Here is a 15738-nt window from a genome sequence, read left to right as displayed (position 1 = left end):
CATTTACCGCTTTGTTTCCAAGACTGCTCACACCCCACTCCTCTACCTGCCACTTTCGCTCAGCTGGCTCGGGTATTCTGCATATCCCTTATTCCCTACGCTCCACATTTGGCGGCCGTGCGTTCAGCCACTATGCCCCGAACCTCTGGAACTCCATGCCTCAATCCCTCTGTCTCGTCTCCTCTTTGCCTGTATTCAAATTACACCTGAAGATTTCCTCTTCAGCCGTGTGTTCGGGCACCTCCCTTTCTGCCTCAGCAACAAACAACGGTGCGTTAGATGCTCCGTGACGCTACCATGTGAAAGATGCTAAATAATTGCAAGTTGTTGTAGACATTCTGTACTTCCAGGCTGCAAGGGGGCCAATAAGGGCATTTTTAAAAAATATATTAGAGCTATGACTTATTTAAAATTATTCTGCTGCTAGTTTTTTTCTCATACTTGACCAATCCTCTTAAAATGTTGTGTAGTCTTTGTATAAAATGCAGCCTGAATGCTGCAGTCTAATCGCTACAGGTCTATGAAACGTGATTTCTTTCGCGTACCTATGACCATCTTTGATTTACTTAAAGTTGCAGTGACCTACAATTTAGTGTGGCTTTAAAGTTGGCATAAAAACGTTTTGCTCTATGAATGTTTGCAGAGATTCTTATTTTTCTTTTGTAAATTAACTACAGACTGTGTACAAATTGCACTGCTGGGAGCTATTGCAGGATAAACCACTAACTTATAACAGCAATATTAAATCAAGAAAGAATTACAAAGGCAAACATGAGAGATGTTTTTATGCGCTTAACTTTTAAAGTCTTAAAAAGCAGTTTGAGGGGCATTGCAGCTTTAATATGCTTTTGGTTTTAATGCTTAATACACTAATGAATGATTTTCTCCTCCTTCTCCAGAAGTCGCTGACTTGTGTTTGGGGTAAGGTTTCATAGGCAACTGCTACCTTTGATTCCTTGCTCAAATATAAGTGAGGCCTCTTAAACTGAGCCTGATCCTGTCCTTGAAGTGCACTTTCCAGCAGTAGTCATCTGATAACGATTAGGAGCAGGAACCCTCACTGACTTATTTTACACTTCTTTTCCCCTTCCCCAAACTAGGGTGTTGAAGCCAATTATAGTCCCCCATCTGAGATCCGATAGCTCAATACAGATTGGAGCTCAAGTCTGCATCGTGTGGGATCTTGTGGCTGAATTTTACACTAGGCATCGGGTGCATCCAGGAATCCTGTTTCTTTGTTACACTAAAGGTTTGATTGTATTTGATTTAGGTAATTTTAAACTGATGCATTTTTTTCTAGTTATTCATGGGGACACTCCTGGCATTTTTGTTTTCACTTTTTGGGAAAGCGCAGTACTGGTGAAGTATATATTGGTATTGTAGGCAGTGGTTTTAACTTGAGTTTGAAGGGTCCTAAAGAGTGTAGTTCCATTTAACTTAAATAAACAGCGGAACAATGGAAGATATGCAGCCCCATTCCAAGTTTGTTTATAAAAATCTTTTTAATTGTATGTTTTTGAATTTGTACCAGTAGCCAGTAATACCAATCAGGGAAAAGCAAGAGGATATAGTGATGCTTCAAATTTTGCTAAGAATTAATGTTTTCAATCAGAGAATGAGTGTCAATTTTAAAGTGTCCAATTACTAAGCTCTAATGTATAAATGAGTTTTATATTGTGAAATTGGATACTTAGAATCCAGCTGTTTCATTTTGCCAGTGTTACTGTATATTTTTAATTAGTGTAGTTTTTAATAACTGGCTGTTCATGGGATATCACTTTTGGGTGTTTTTTAAGCATTGATTAATGTACATCAAAAGGAAATTGTTGATTTCTGACTCTTGCTACTTGGATCATACAAAAAATTGTGATGATTTTCAGTAAAATATGTAAGCTATTTGTACCACTATATGAATCACGTCAAAGGTCTTTCCACAAGAAGATGCTGCTTTATATGTTTGTCTAGTTGTATTTTTACTGCGGTTTAAAACTTCGAATAATATTTATGTAAAATCTTAGGTGTTAAATAAGACTTGTTTTTATATTTTCGCCAGTGTATTTTGCCAAGCAGGCTTGGTCCATTGCTGAGTCCAACAAAAACTAATGGGAGTCCTTTTGAAAAGCTCAGCATCAGAGTATATGTATAGCCCATTTTGTTTCCCTATTCTAAAGTCTTTTAATGTAAATCCCAGTTCTTTTGATGATCCTTTTTAATGATTATTCACAATTTGATGCAACAGATGTCCTTATCTGAATTCTGTTTTAATGCTGTAGCATAAACTCAAAATCCTATTGGTCATTTATCAATGGCAGTTTGCTTGGAAATTAGGTAAAATTAAACCTCTTAATTTATAAAGTGTACTACTTACCCAGAATGTTCATAAAAGTGGTCTTTGAGCAATAATGAACAATCACCATCTTAGGTTGCTAAATTGGGACAGTTCCCAGTTGAACTAATTTAAAGTTCAGTTCCTTTCTTTATATGATTTGAAATGTGGGATACACACAATCCAATATTGCTGTTTAATTGCACCTTAAAAGCTTTTCCGTTTAATTATTTGTTTTCCTCCTTCAAAACCAAATCTTTCATCCCACCAAAGCATGAATTCCACAGAATACAGCCTGGTTAGTATAATCCAGGCGTCAATCAAAATATATTGAAAATGAGATGCCTTCAGTCGATCAGTTATCAAATGGGATCAGTACTGCTCAAGCATTTCCATTGGTCAGAAAGGCAGGAAGGTCTGATGTAGTCAAGGGTTCTTACCTTTTGATAGAGGGCCCTGGATCTCTGAAACAACCAAAGGAATTCACTTGAACCTAGCTCTGAAATGTAGATTTTGCTGCTTAGAAGCTTCACTAGAGTCATTAAAAAGTATTGTTAATTTGAGTTAGAAAGATCCAAATGTGTGCTCCTTTATGCTGCATAATTTTGTATGGAACAATTGCCAGATTCAAGCCAAAAGGGAGAAATTTGCAGTGAACCCTTAAAGGGGAATGAAATGTTTTTGTATGCAGTTCCCAAGATGTCTTGGCCTTTCCATTCAATTACAGGCACTTGTCTCTAATAGACCGGCCAGCCTTTAAACTTTTAATTACATCCTAATTTAAAATGAAATTAAGACTTCTCTTCCCTCCATTGCATGTGTATAAGACAAATTTGAGTGTCACTTTCTGATGTTAATTCCGATAATAATTATGATGCTCCAGGTTAAAAATCTTGTCTCTGCTCAAAATGTTTCAACTTTTTATGTCAGCCGGTCTTTGAAAAATGTCAAGTATGTAAAATTGTGAACATGTCTGCATTTAGATGAGAAACGGTTCTGTTTTTCTTCAGTGGAAAGGAGAAGTCTATTGCATTTCATAAGTGACTAAGTTATTACTGATAAGCAGTGTGCTTATGTAATTGGGTATTTGGTTCTCATTAAAATACATTGATGATGCTTAAGCAAAGAACAAAGCTAGCCAATAATGCTGTGTACAGTACTATAATAATACACACCTCATAGCTAATACCTCAACAAGCACACCATAGCATTACATAGCATTAAGTCTTGCACCAACAATGGTGTTTTGAATTATGGTTGGTTTAGTATTTATCCCCATTTTTTTTTTTCCGCCTGCCCTGGGTCTTTTCTCTCACTCGCTTTCCCCCTCCCTTCCCAAGCTCCCACCCCAAAAAGGATACTCCAGTTAAGGAGGAGTAGGCAGGCAACCAGTTTCCTTGTCACTCTGTGTAGCTGGATGTTGAATAGTGTGTGATAGCACCTTAGAGTGACTTGTCTCTCCTTTGGGAAAGTCTTTCAATCTCTTGTGTGAAATATCACCCCTCCTCCTCCCGGATCTTTCCTATAAGCTGAATGGTAATATTGGGAACAACCTGCATGTTGTCACTGTATGTGCAATTCATCACTTAATTGGCTGAAATATTTTTTGAAAGCCAAGGATCTTTAAAATAATACAGTATTAACCACTTGCATTTGTGTTTTAATACCTTATTAAACTACTGGGTTCTACTCTTTCCTGATGCTGGGCTGATGTATACTATGTTTCTGTGCCTTAAAATCATTTTAAATTAAAGATATTGGGTCTGAATGAAAAAGATCACTAATGCTGTTAATTGATTGAGCGCCTGTTGTATGTAATGAAGCTTTTATTCCCATGTGTTTTTGTGTATAAATGTAGACCAAATGTTAGACTATTACTGTACTGAATGACCCCTTATTATTCTGCCATATTGGTATATGAGCTCTGATTATTTTACATATTTAGCCTATATGAGTTGAATGGAAATTCACAGAAATGCAGCCATCTATTTGGTTTAAAAAGATTTTTTTAATAAAAAAATTACAAAAAAATTGTACCTCCAGTTTGTCACCAGACCACTTCTCGCTACCTGTCCAAACCTCAGCAATGTGATAATTATGTCCATATATTTTTGCCTTAGAGAAAAAACAAAAGGCTGTATTAACTGAATATGGTGATGGAAGACTCCTTTAGAACAGATATGTAAGTGAGATCTGAGTTGGTGGCACAGATGAGATGGATGTAATTGGACTGTAAGCCCTATGTTTGTCAGTTTTACTTGTAAACCAGGCTTGGGAATGTTCTACACATTCCAGCTTGTATCACGGGTGCTTTTTGGAATCAAGTGTTAATACTGTTACAGTACAAATCTATGTTGGATGTATGGACTACTGAATATTTTACTGTAGCTGTAAATTGTTTATTTTATATTTTAAATTGTAGTTGGCACCCATGGTACTGTTAAATAAAATCACTGAACCACTTTTTCCACAAAAAGAGGTATTTGTATGAGAGAACTGTGCTGTACAGAAAGAATTCTGGCACTTTTTGGCCAACACAATAAATACCAGTTTTAATAAAACTCCATTTTTCAATAAACAACTTATTTGTGTTATGTTTGTATCCTACAGCTGTAAAGTAAATTCAGTAAGACTGATAGGACAAATTTGTATTGGGATAAAATCGTAAATGTTGTGATTTAAGTTCATTTAAGGGCTTATGGTAGTATACAGGCAAGTTTGAGTAAACCATCACAACTAGTGTGTAATTGGTTATACTGTACTATAATGCTGAATCGCACCAGTTCTGGCCAGGCTCTGCATCACGAAATGGATCGACTCACTCGATCATCGTCTTCACTCACCTGTTCAAATCCGTTCACTCCCTGGTACCTCCCTACCTCTCCGACCGCCTCACTCCACCACCTGCCGCCTTTTGCTCGTCCCTTGTGCCCTTCGCCCCACCATTGGGGATTGTGCTTTCAGCCACTATGCCACAAAACTCTGGAACACTCTCCCTCAATCCCTCCTTGCCCCCTCCCCTCTTTCAAGTCCCATCTGAAACCTTTCCTGTTCGACCGTGTTTACGGCCACTTCTCACCATTTCTGAGTCAGGCTCCGTCACTGTTAAGCGCTCTGAGACTCTACCCTGCGTGGAAGGAGCTATATAAGTGCAAGTTGTTGTTGAAACATTTTGTGGATTAAACATTTTTTAAATGGATGTTCCAATACTCCATACATTATGGATAAATTCACCTATTTGGAGACTTGAACCAAAAGCCAAGCAATGTGACCTTTTTTGTGTCCTCAGAAAATGCTCCCATTACCTCCTTTATAGGTAAATAGGTGACCTTTATAGGTGAACTCCTCAAACCATACTGGTCCAGATCGTCCTTTTGTTTAGACACCAACCTGCTTCATATTCCCCATCCTACCTGCCCAACCATCAGCAGGTGGGTTTTCAGCCAATCTGCACCCACTCTCCAGAACTCCATCCTGGAGTCTCCAACTTGCTCCCTCCCACACCTGGTTCAAGCTTTATCCTTGACTGTGCTTTCAGTCATCTTCTCCCTCCCCCTCCCCTTAACTCCCACCCCCAACTTGAGTGTTAATCACCTTGGTGTTATATACATGTAAATTTGTATTATAAGAGAATGCTAACAGAACTTTGTACCAGGCTTTAGTCCAGGCGCGCCAGAAACCTTTCAAGATGAGGGAAGATCACAACCATTTCTAAAAGTTTTTCTACAAACTGCCAGGCACTGCAGCTGTGATATTAATTTTAGCATTGGCACCAGTTCCCCTCAACATGAAGTCTTTGGCTCTCCTGAAAAAGTGTGTTGTCACCTAGTATCAGGTAGGGGTGTCCTGCGTTGTCAGCGATGCCATCCTTCCATTGTGATAGTTAAACCAAGGTTATGTATGCCTGTTCAGGTGGATGTTTGTTCCCAAGGCTATATTCAAAAACATGAGAGTCACTCCTGGAGTCCTGCCCAATCAATAATTCTTCGGCTTAAGTTAGTAATTAGAATTTTTTTTCGCTCAGTTGTAGAGGTGGAATGCCCTGGTGCTCCAGGATACTACCTTGCATGAAGGGTGCTATATAAATGCAAGTTGTTGTTGGTGAGTGAGTCGGTGTCTATTGTGGGTTTCAAGAAGGAAGAAGATAGGTATATACTGTGAAGTGAATTGACTATATTTTGTGGGCAACACGTGGGGGCCAACTGCGCACAGCAGTGTCGCACAAATAGTCATGGATTGAAGTGATCAATTTATTATTTTTTTTCTTGAGGGATTATTACCAGCCGTGTGGAGTAAGGAAACTTGCCCAAGGTTTCGCCCTGCCGGGAATCAAACCCAGGCCTCTCGCTTGCGAGGCGAGTGCTGTAACTACTGAGCTACAGGACTATATAAAGTTAGGAGGATGGGGATAGGACAGGACAATCTGTTTGAAAGTAAAGCTTCCTCAGGCCCAGTGAGCTAAATGGCCACCTGCACTCTAAATTTCTATGACTATTTAGTTTGTGGGACATTGCTGTGCACAAATTAGTTGCTACATTTGCCTGCAATTAGTCATTTCACCTTCCTGTGGAACCTGAAACAAATTGTGTGATGAGTCGCTATGTTAAACAAAAGGATTATTTTAATTCTGCTTTCACAATCCAAATCAAACACTTTGCTAAATCTTAATTTCATATCTTCTTTCTAATGAACAAGTTCACCTCTGTGAGCCTCTCCTCATGACTTAAATTCTTAGATCCCAGATTTATTGATGGATCTCCTCGGAAACCTGCAACACTGATCTTTTGAAAGCAGGCTGCTCAAAACTGCTTATTCTAAATCTAGCTTATACTATGATTTATTTCAAAGGTTGAATGGTTGAAAATGCAAACTAGCATTTGATTTAATTAGTTGAAAGTAGTTACATACTGTTGGAAACCCTCAGTTAATGATTAAGCACAGTATGTAGGTTTGGGGATGGATCAAAAGAGCAGCTCAAGCTACTCCTTGATGTAGGACTGCAGGGCATGTATTTCACTTATTACATTCTCACAGGAAATTTATACTTGTTCTAAAGTCTGCTCTTTGCTTTCGCAAGCCAATTCAGTGTAACCACCAATTGTTGGGGTAGATCATATGACCAAACAACCTATTTGCCACCTGAGAACACAACATCTTCATTGGTCACAGTTGCATCTATTCTGAATGCTGTGTCATCTAGGACTTGGAGAATTGAGTTATCCTGTAACCATTCAAAAGGGTTTAAATTGCAGTGGCATTTTGTGTAACAAGTGTTTTGTGACAGGACAAACAGTATGCTCCCTTCAATGTGGGGAATTCTTTCCAGGGATGGAACACTCATTTGTTATTGGATATTTTGTTGTCTGCTTAACACTACAAAATTGGTAAACTCAGGCCAGCTGCACATTCCCCATCCCCACCATCAGCAGCTGAATCTCAAGCTACTATATTCCCAGCCTCTGGAACACCCTCCACCTTGCTTCCTTCCACCTTTATATAAAAAAAAACTTTAAAAACCTACTTCTGACTGTGCCTATAATCCCTTCCTCTTCCTGTGTCCATAGCCATCTTTGTAAATTCACATGAAGGGGATTTATACAGGTACACATTATCTAAAGTCCTTCCAATCATTGCATTTGTCAAAACAAATGACACAACAGTCAACCTCCCCCCCAAAAATTCTAGATACATTCATCCAAGAACAGCATTTATTATATCAGGAATGCAATATAATCCAGCATATCCCCTTTTAAAGGGATTGTTGAATAAAACATCCATATACTCAAATATTTTACACTGTAGGCTCATTCAAGGTAAGGGGAATCTACTTTCCTCCTCCCACAAATACTCACTTTCAGGACCAATGTTTGCCAGGGTACAAAGCCTTGGGCATCAGATGCCATCTGGTACTTTGTCCAATAGCTTATTAATCCAAACCCACTTGAGCCAATTCAACACATTTTGCAGCAGAGAGTCACTGGATAGCAATTCTAGAGACTATGTGTAAAAACTACCAAAATCAGTTGTTTCTACACAAATAATTTAAACTGGAAACATTGGAACACTGAAAGTTTACTAGAAGAACTGAGGTTAATTCATATTTATGGAATGAAATCATGCCCACCAGTCCCTTCCACATAAAGCCAATTAGATTGCCGGAGGCTGTCCCAGTCTAGGAGGTGCTCTCCACATAGAAGTCACATCTTTACTACATAACTTATCACAAATTCTTTTTTTTAATTATTTTTACAAAAAAGTTGTGCAAGTTTCATAGTCACAATTTTGATGAAAATAAGTTTGTGTATTTCTTCGGTCCATTGAGGATAATCGAGATTTCCTTCAAAAGATGAGGCCAACCACCATTTGGGGAGGTTGTAGTAGGGTTAAAATGCATAGGACACATTAGACTAAATCAGCTATTGTACCGGGGAATTGAGTGGCTACCCCACAAGGCTCCCACCTTCTTGTTTTCCCTGGAACAGAAACAAACCTTGACCAATAAGAGCCAAACATCTCTTGGGATGCATAAGTCATATAAAGAAAGCCATCAGAGTCCTTGTAATCCTGGTCTAATTCACACATGGTGGCGCACATGTTCACCAAGCTTCGGTTCTTCACCAACAGGTAAAATGTTTGACTGGATGACAGAGCCAGACGATCCCTGAGAAAACAGTACGAGTTTAAAAACCCCCCACCAAGAAACACATTTTGCCCTTGTCAATAAAATAATTCAAAGCACCATAGATCATTAGCCAAGGGCTACTTTGGTAGACAAACAAAAACAAAGTTCCACCCACAGAAAGCCAATGACATACATAGCCAATTAATCAAAGATTTTTTTGTAAACCAAGACATCAGGAAAAAAAATGTTTAGCATCGACCTTAGCATGTAGGAAAGATCTTGGTTAAAACCTCGGAAAAAAGAGGGCAGCTCCAACAATGCATCCCGCTGTGGTAGACAACTTAGACTGAGCTCAAGTCCCCAAATAGGATATGAACCCACAAATTTCTGCCCCAGAGGCAAGAATCCTACCACGTGCCCCCAAGCTGTTCACACACCAAGCTGCGGGCAGCAGAGCAGGAGGCACCAGGGCACCTGTTGACAACAGAAGCTCCATCAGGAGCCCCATCCATTTCCGAAGTTGTCGCAGCTCGGGATGTCCTCGGGACATGAATTGTTATATAAATGCAATTTGTTGTTGTTGTTGTTGTTGTTGAACCCAGGACTCCCATGTTTTATTTGTACCCCCACCCCCACCCCCCACCCCATGCTCAGCTACACACCTGATGATGGTAACAAACTGGCACATTGTCATCTCCTGGGGAACAAGGAATTTAGCTTTGTCCAGGAAGGGCAGGTACAGCTCTCCGGGATACCGCTCCACAATGACCTGCAGAGGGGAACATTCCCATTTAGCAGCAGGAAAAGACCATCCCAAAGCCACCCTCCAACACCCCCCACCCCTCCCCCCCCCCAACACACACACACACACACATATATATATATACAGAGCTCTTACTGGGATCTTCTGTGGATATTTGTCCCGAATAAAAGCAGCCTCCGCTTTCCTGGAAGCTGTTTAAAAACACAGAACGGATTCTTTTGTTTAAAAATTTTTTTTTTAAAAAAAACAACAACACAGTACAAACCCCCCCCTCAGCCCAGACTCACCTGCGCTCTTGGCGTGTTTGAAACGCTGAGCCCTGTGACTCCGGTACATGTCTGCCGAGCTCCAGGTTTTCCCAGGCGCCGCCGCTCCGCCGCTTTTATGCTGTCCCCGAGAGTCCGCGTCAAGGGCGTGGGGGTCGGCCGTGGATTCCGGATCGGATCGGCTCAAGCGACGGAGCGAACTGCAGGGCAACCCCCGCTGGAGACCCAGGTCCACGCTCCATCTCCCTCTCCCTCCCACTCCACTGCAGGCACTTTATCATCAACTCCCCCCCCCCGCACACTCACTGAGATCCAGCACGACGTCAGTCACTCCTCGCACCACTCCTCTGTGGAGGAGTCCAGCCCCCCCCCCCCCACCCCCCCCAAAAAAAAAAAACACTCTGCCACAAACATATCCACCAGCAATTCACTTTACAAGATATAAACAAAAAGCAAAAAAAAAAACCACACACCGCAGAGGCTGGCAATCTGAAACCCGAAGCAGAAGTGGCCGGGAACACTCGGCAGGTCGGGCAGCATCTTTGGAGAAAGGAAAGCGAGCCAAATGTTCCTTTCTCCACAGACGCCGTCTGACCCGCTGCTAATACTGTGAAGTGTTTTTGTTTCACTTTACAGTGTATTCTGCGAAGCGCTTTGAGAGCGTCTCGAAGATGTGATAAGGCGCTATAGCAAATGCAAGGATATTGTCATCATTGTTATCAAGTCATGCATCCAGGCCCATTATAATGGTTGATTTAATTATCATCCCCACTGCTCGGCAACAGGCTCCGCTCCGCCACTGTTAAGCGCTCCGAGACGCTGCCCCGAGTGAAAGGAACTATATTATGGTACACAATGGTATACAGCGCCTTGGGATGTCTTCCCGATCTGAACGGTGTTACAAATGTCATTTTGTATTGGATTTTGTATTGCATTGTAATGAAATTTGTTGATATTGTTATTGATACCAGGGTAAGCATTCAGCGTTAGCATTTGTGCTGCTAGTTAGTAATGGAATCGTAGAATCCTACAGCACAGAAGGAGGCCATTCAGCTCATCTTGCCTGGGCCGGGGCAGGCATAATGGGCTGAATGTCGAGATCAAACATTTGTTAGAAGCCTGGGTGTCTTGCGTGACATATTATTTATTATTATGAATTGCTAACTTAAATAAATAGGAAATAGCACTTAACATGTGCAGCCTAGCCTTTGAGCTAAGCTATCTACTTTGTATGTTGCGTTGTTGAAATGAAGAAAATGTAAATTAAAAAAACTGGCAGTTCCATTGACTTAGGACAGGAGTTCTGGATTCACATCCTGGTGTTTCACTAAACCAAAGTACTGACTACCATGTCTTTAAAAAATATGAGTAAAGGATTTAATGAGGTTGCAGCATGGTTATTCAACATGTTTGGTTCGTCATAATCGTAATAATAATATAATAATTTGCTTTGATTTTGATATGGCTCCTCTCACGTTGGGCGAACATCTCAAAGCACTTCATAGGATTTAAAGTAAATGATTGTCACCGTCTATTTTGTAGGCAAACTCAGTAACCAATTATTCAGAGGTGTTTTATCCGCACATTTGTTGTGGGAGGTTGAGTTTTGGGTTGCACCACAATTAAATTGGTCCAATGGTAAGACAAAGGAGGGATCCTTTTACTTGGCTGTGGCTGAGGGAACACCAAGGCAAATAACTTGAAGTATTTGCCTTTTGTCCGTGATTGAATAAATGTTTGAGACCCAGGGATTTTCTTTCCACAAAATGATTCAGAAAATGCAAAGCAACCTTATTTTAAAATTCTTTGCAATAATAAAGACACCATTTGTATTCAGAATGTAACGTCCAAGTCCACCAGGTGGCGTCTAACCACCATCCAGCTTCAGGGTGGATGGAGCATGTTGATGATCACAGCAGGGTAAAACCCTTTCAATATCCATCGCTGAGGCACAAGCAGTGATTCCTTACGAGTCAGAATTGCCCCCATTTCGCTAAGAAAAAGAAAAAAATGAAAAGGATGTATTATGCGCGGTGATGTTAGAACGTCAGCATATTGCCTCATTGTTCTGATGGGAATTGTACACAGTTGCCTACAATAATAGGCACTATACTTTGCAATTTACTCGTTCAAGGTACATCTCAAAACGTACTTCTTTGACTGTGTCTCCAGTCATCTTTCCCCTGAAAAATGAAGGTCTTTTGGTGGGACTTGAAGGTGCGGAGGGAGGTGGCAAGGTGGAGGGGCTGAGGGAGAGAGTTCTAGAGTTTCGGGGCATAGTGGCTGAAGGCACAGCCACCGATGGTGAAGCGGAGGAGACGAGGGACAAACAGGAGGCCGGAGCCAGCCGCGCGGAGGCTGGAGCCGGGTGGTGGAGTGGGTGGGGTAAGCAGGTCGGATAGGTAGGAAGATGTGAGGGCATGAAGGGATTTGAAAATGAGTTAAAGGATCTTGAGATCTATCGTTCGGTAATTGGAAGCCAGTGGAGCCTGGCAAGGACTGGTGTGATGGGGGAGCAGAGTTTTGTTTGGGTGAGTATCCGGACAGTGGAGTTTTGAACGAATTAGATTTTCGGTATGGTTGAACTGGGCCGACCAGCGAGGAGGACATTGGAATAGTCCAGCTGGGAAGTGACAAAGGCATGGACAAAGGTTTCGACTGCATTGGTTGTGAGGTAAGGACGGAGGCGAGCAATGTGGCAGAAGTGGAGAAATTGTGTGTTAGAAAGGAAAGCTGGGGATCGAACCTGATGCCTAAGTTGTGCACAAGTTCGGTTAGTCTGCGGGAAAGCCCGGGGAGGTTGAGAAGTCCAGACCCACAGGAGAGACTTTCCCTGAGAATGACGAGTTATCAGGAGTTTACTGTAATTTAGCTTCACTTCAGTGAAAGAACTTCCATTGCGACTCAATGTCAACAAACTGAGGCGATCCTGCTCGGCTCATGACAGCATTTCCTCAGCTTAATCACTGACCACATCAACCTCCCAGTATCTTATTCAAGCTCACAGAGCCTGGCAGAACCTAAGCAGATTGTTCAACCATCAATTCTCCTTTAAACCTTACATCTGAGCTTCGTGCCTCCGAACGTTCCATCTTACATTACATTTGTGGAGTCCTGTAGCTCAGTGGTTAGAGTACTCGCCTCTCAAGTGAGAGACCTGGGTTTGGTTCCCGGCAGGGAGAAACCTTGGGCAAGTTTCCTTACTCCACACGCCTAATAATAATCCCTCAAAAAAAAACAATAATAAATTGGTCACTTCAATCCACGACTGTTTGTGGATCACTGTTGTGCACAATTGGCTGCCGCATTTCACCCACAAATATACAGTCAATGCACTTTACAATATATTCTGTGAAGCGCTTTGAGATGTCTGAAAAAAAAGACGTGAAAAGCGCTATATCAAAATGCAAGGATTATTATTATTATTCAGACACTCTGGCGCTGTGCACTGACATCCCTCCACCTTTTCCCCTCCGTCTCTGCTGTCAAAACCTGTCAAAAAAGGCTGTTTGTGGGACACCACTGTGCGCAATTGGCTGCCGCGTTTCGTCCACAAAATACACAATCAATCCACTTTATAATATATTCTGTGAAGCGTCTCAAAGTTATGATAAGGCAATATATCAAATGCAAGGGTTATTATTATTATTATTATTATCATAGACCTATCTCTTTGAATGCACCTTCAACCACTTAAGTGAGTGAAGTGACTGTGTTTGTTGGCTAACTATAGAACTGAATGCACAAAACATTTTTTACCCAGCTTCCATGGAAGCTCATGGTTAACTGTGAAGGTTTGAGACAGTTTGCTCAATTGAGCTGTACATCCCCGGGAGGTCACCAGTTCGATCTGATCTGAGTTACTTGATGTCAGTCAGGCAGTAAGGGCACCATAATTGGCCTCAGCGATGCAGTGAGACAGTCTGTGAATTCTTTTCCATTCTACATTTTGACAGGATTCTCTTTGTCAGACTGAAATCCAATGCATAACAAGAATTTTCAGTAACTGCAGCTTTTTTTGTGAACAACCTATTGTTCACATTTCTCAGTCCACCCAACACTTCAGTGAATACATTTCCTGTGTCATCATTCAGCGGTCTAACAATGCACCTACATGTTGTGTTCTTCTGGTGCTCCAAGTTTACAAGCACAGCTGCCAGACAGTACACTTCCTGTTAATTTATACCAAAATTCTTTGTGCAAAGATCTACGCTGCTCTTTCTGCTCTGACCCCCTTTGTGACATTACAGGATAAAGAAAATACACCCAGAACAGCACTATCAGACACTCCAAGGCAACGGGACAACAGGGCACGGGGTTAGGGTTTTGAAGAACAATTTGAGGATAGAGATTAAGATTTTTTTACACAGAAGCTAAGTAATAGCTGCACTGGGTCACTGGGAAGAGTGTTTGAGGCCAGGACACTGGAATCATTTAAAAAAAACAGCTTGATGCCGCAATAAGGGAGTGTTCTGAAAGGATGAGATCATCTGAACCTCTTGTGTTCTTGATGAATATTCTTAAAGTCTGGTATACTTAAGGTCTCTAAGAACCACTTAGTCTTGTAAGACAACTAAAGTTCAGAAACACTTCTTTATTTTCGATAAACAGTGGCAAATGATATCATAAAATTATCCTCAAGTGTTGGAAACAGGGTTTTAAAAGCATTACCTCTATTTTGAGTTGGCTGATTCTTAAACATTCATCTTGGGCAAATCAATCTGGCATTACAATGTAACCCTATGGAATTATGCAATGCTTGATCACAGACCAACACTGCCTAGTTTCTTTGACAAATGGCAATGAATAGTGCAGAACCTTTCCATAGTCATTAATCAGGCTTTACACCCAATTCTTTCCAGTCACGTTGCTCTGGTGCACACTTTATATTGTGTATGACTGAAAACAAAACCGACAGGATCAATAACTAAGCAAGAAGCAAGTAGCCAACCTTAACTCATCGACTAATGTTGCTAAGATGCAGAGCAGCACCCAAATGGTGAGAAACAGGACACGCCCAAACACATTTGTACCATCTGGGATGGGAACCAACCTGTCCAGGCACAGTTGAGATTGTCACATAGTCAAGTCAATTGCGGCACTGCACAAAGACTGAGTGGGGTGGGGGTTGAGGAGCAAGTATTGTTTCAAGTTTAATTGACTGCAAAATGTACCAATGTTGCAGTAAACGAGTTCTTGAGTATTACCCTGGAAATGTAACAGCTGGCTATTGCCTCCACGCACATCAACTTTTACTTTAATAATTTAAACAATGCTTCACAGGAAAGTAGTTTGAACATATACATTTTCATAATAATGCAGAATACTAATGCCTGTGCACTCAGTGCATCGACACAGCATACTGCGATACCCTGCGCACCAGATCGAATATACCAGCAGGGGGCGCCAGTTCTCATTAATGATTATGAAGGAAAGATGTGTCTACAGCTTTATTAAGTTTAGTTTGGGATCGATCACCAATAGTGTCTTACACTACTGCAGACATCGCTGATTTAGGAACCAGACTATTGAGACCGCCGCAAAGCATTAGCTCTTTTCTGAATTTCCATTGTCAGGCTGAGCCTCAACGAAATCCTACAGCTGGTAGCAGAGGTAAATATGGAACAGATATTAAATCTGATCAAGGAGAGTGGCCCTGCTACAGATCTGATCTGGAGCCTTGTTTACACAAAACTTACTGTGCAGTGAGTCAGGCACACAAACACCAATGGAGTGTATCCTGCATCGTAAACCCTCGAAA

The 15738-nt window shown here is 41.2% G+C and overlaps 1 protein-coding gene across 1 annotated transcript; it reads right to left on the bottom strand.

Annotated features, from left to right (window-relative positions):
- Positions 1–8389: 8389 nt before the first annotated feature.
- Positions 8390–13069, bottom strand: LOC103179261 (microtubule-associated proteins 1A/1B light chain 3C). The gene is made up of 6 exons (XM_007894454.2): positions 13040–13069; positions 11948–11970; positions 9999–10177; positions 9847–9902; positions 9611–9717; positions 8390–8987 (listed from the first exon to the last, which is right to left on the bottom strand). Exons 1-6 carry the CDS (start codon positions 13067–13069, stop codon positions 8729–8731), a joined length of 654 nt encoding a protein of 217 aa, XP_007892645.2. The 3' UTR covers positions 8390–8728.
- Positions 13070–15738: the final 2669 nt, after the last annotated feature.

This window comes from Callorhinchus milii, unplaced genomic scaffold (assembly GCF_018977255.1).
Source record: "Callorhinchus milii isolate IMCB2004 unplaced genomic scaffold, IMCB_Cmil_1.0 Scaffold3, whole genome shotgun sequence".
In the NCBI taxonomy this organism is placed as follows: Eukaryota; Metazoa; Chordata; class Chondrichthyes; order Chimaeriformes; family Callorhinchidae; genus Callorhinchus; species Callorhinchus milii.
The sequence above is the reverse complement of the archived record's forward strand: the minus strand, read 5'-3'. Positions and strand labels throughout refer to the sequence as shown.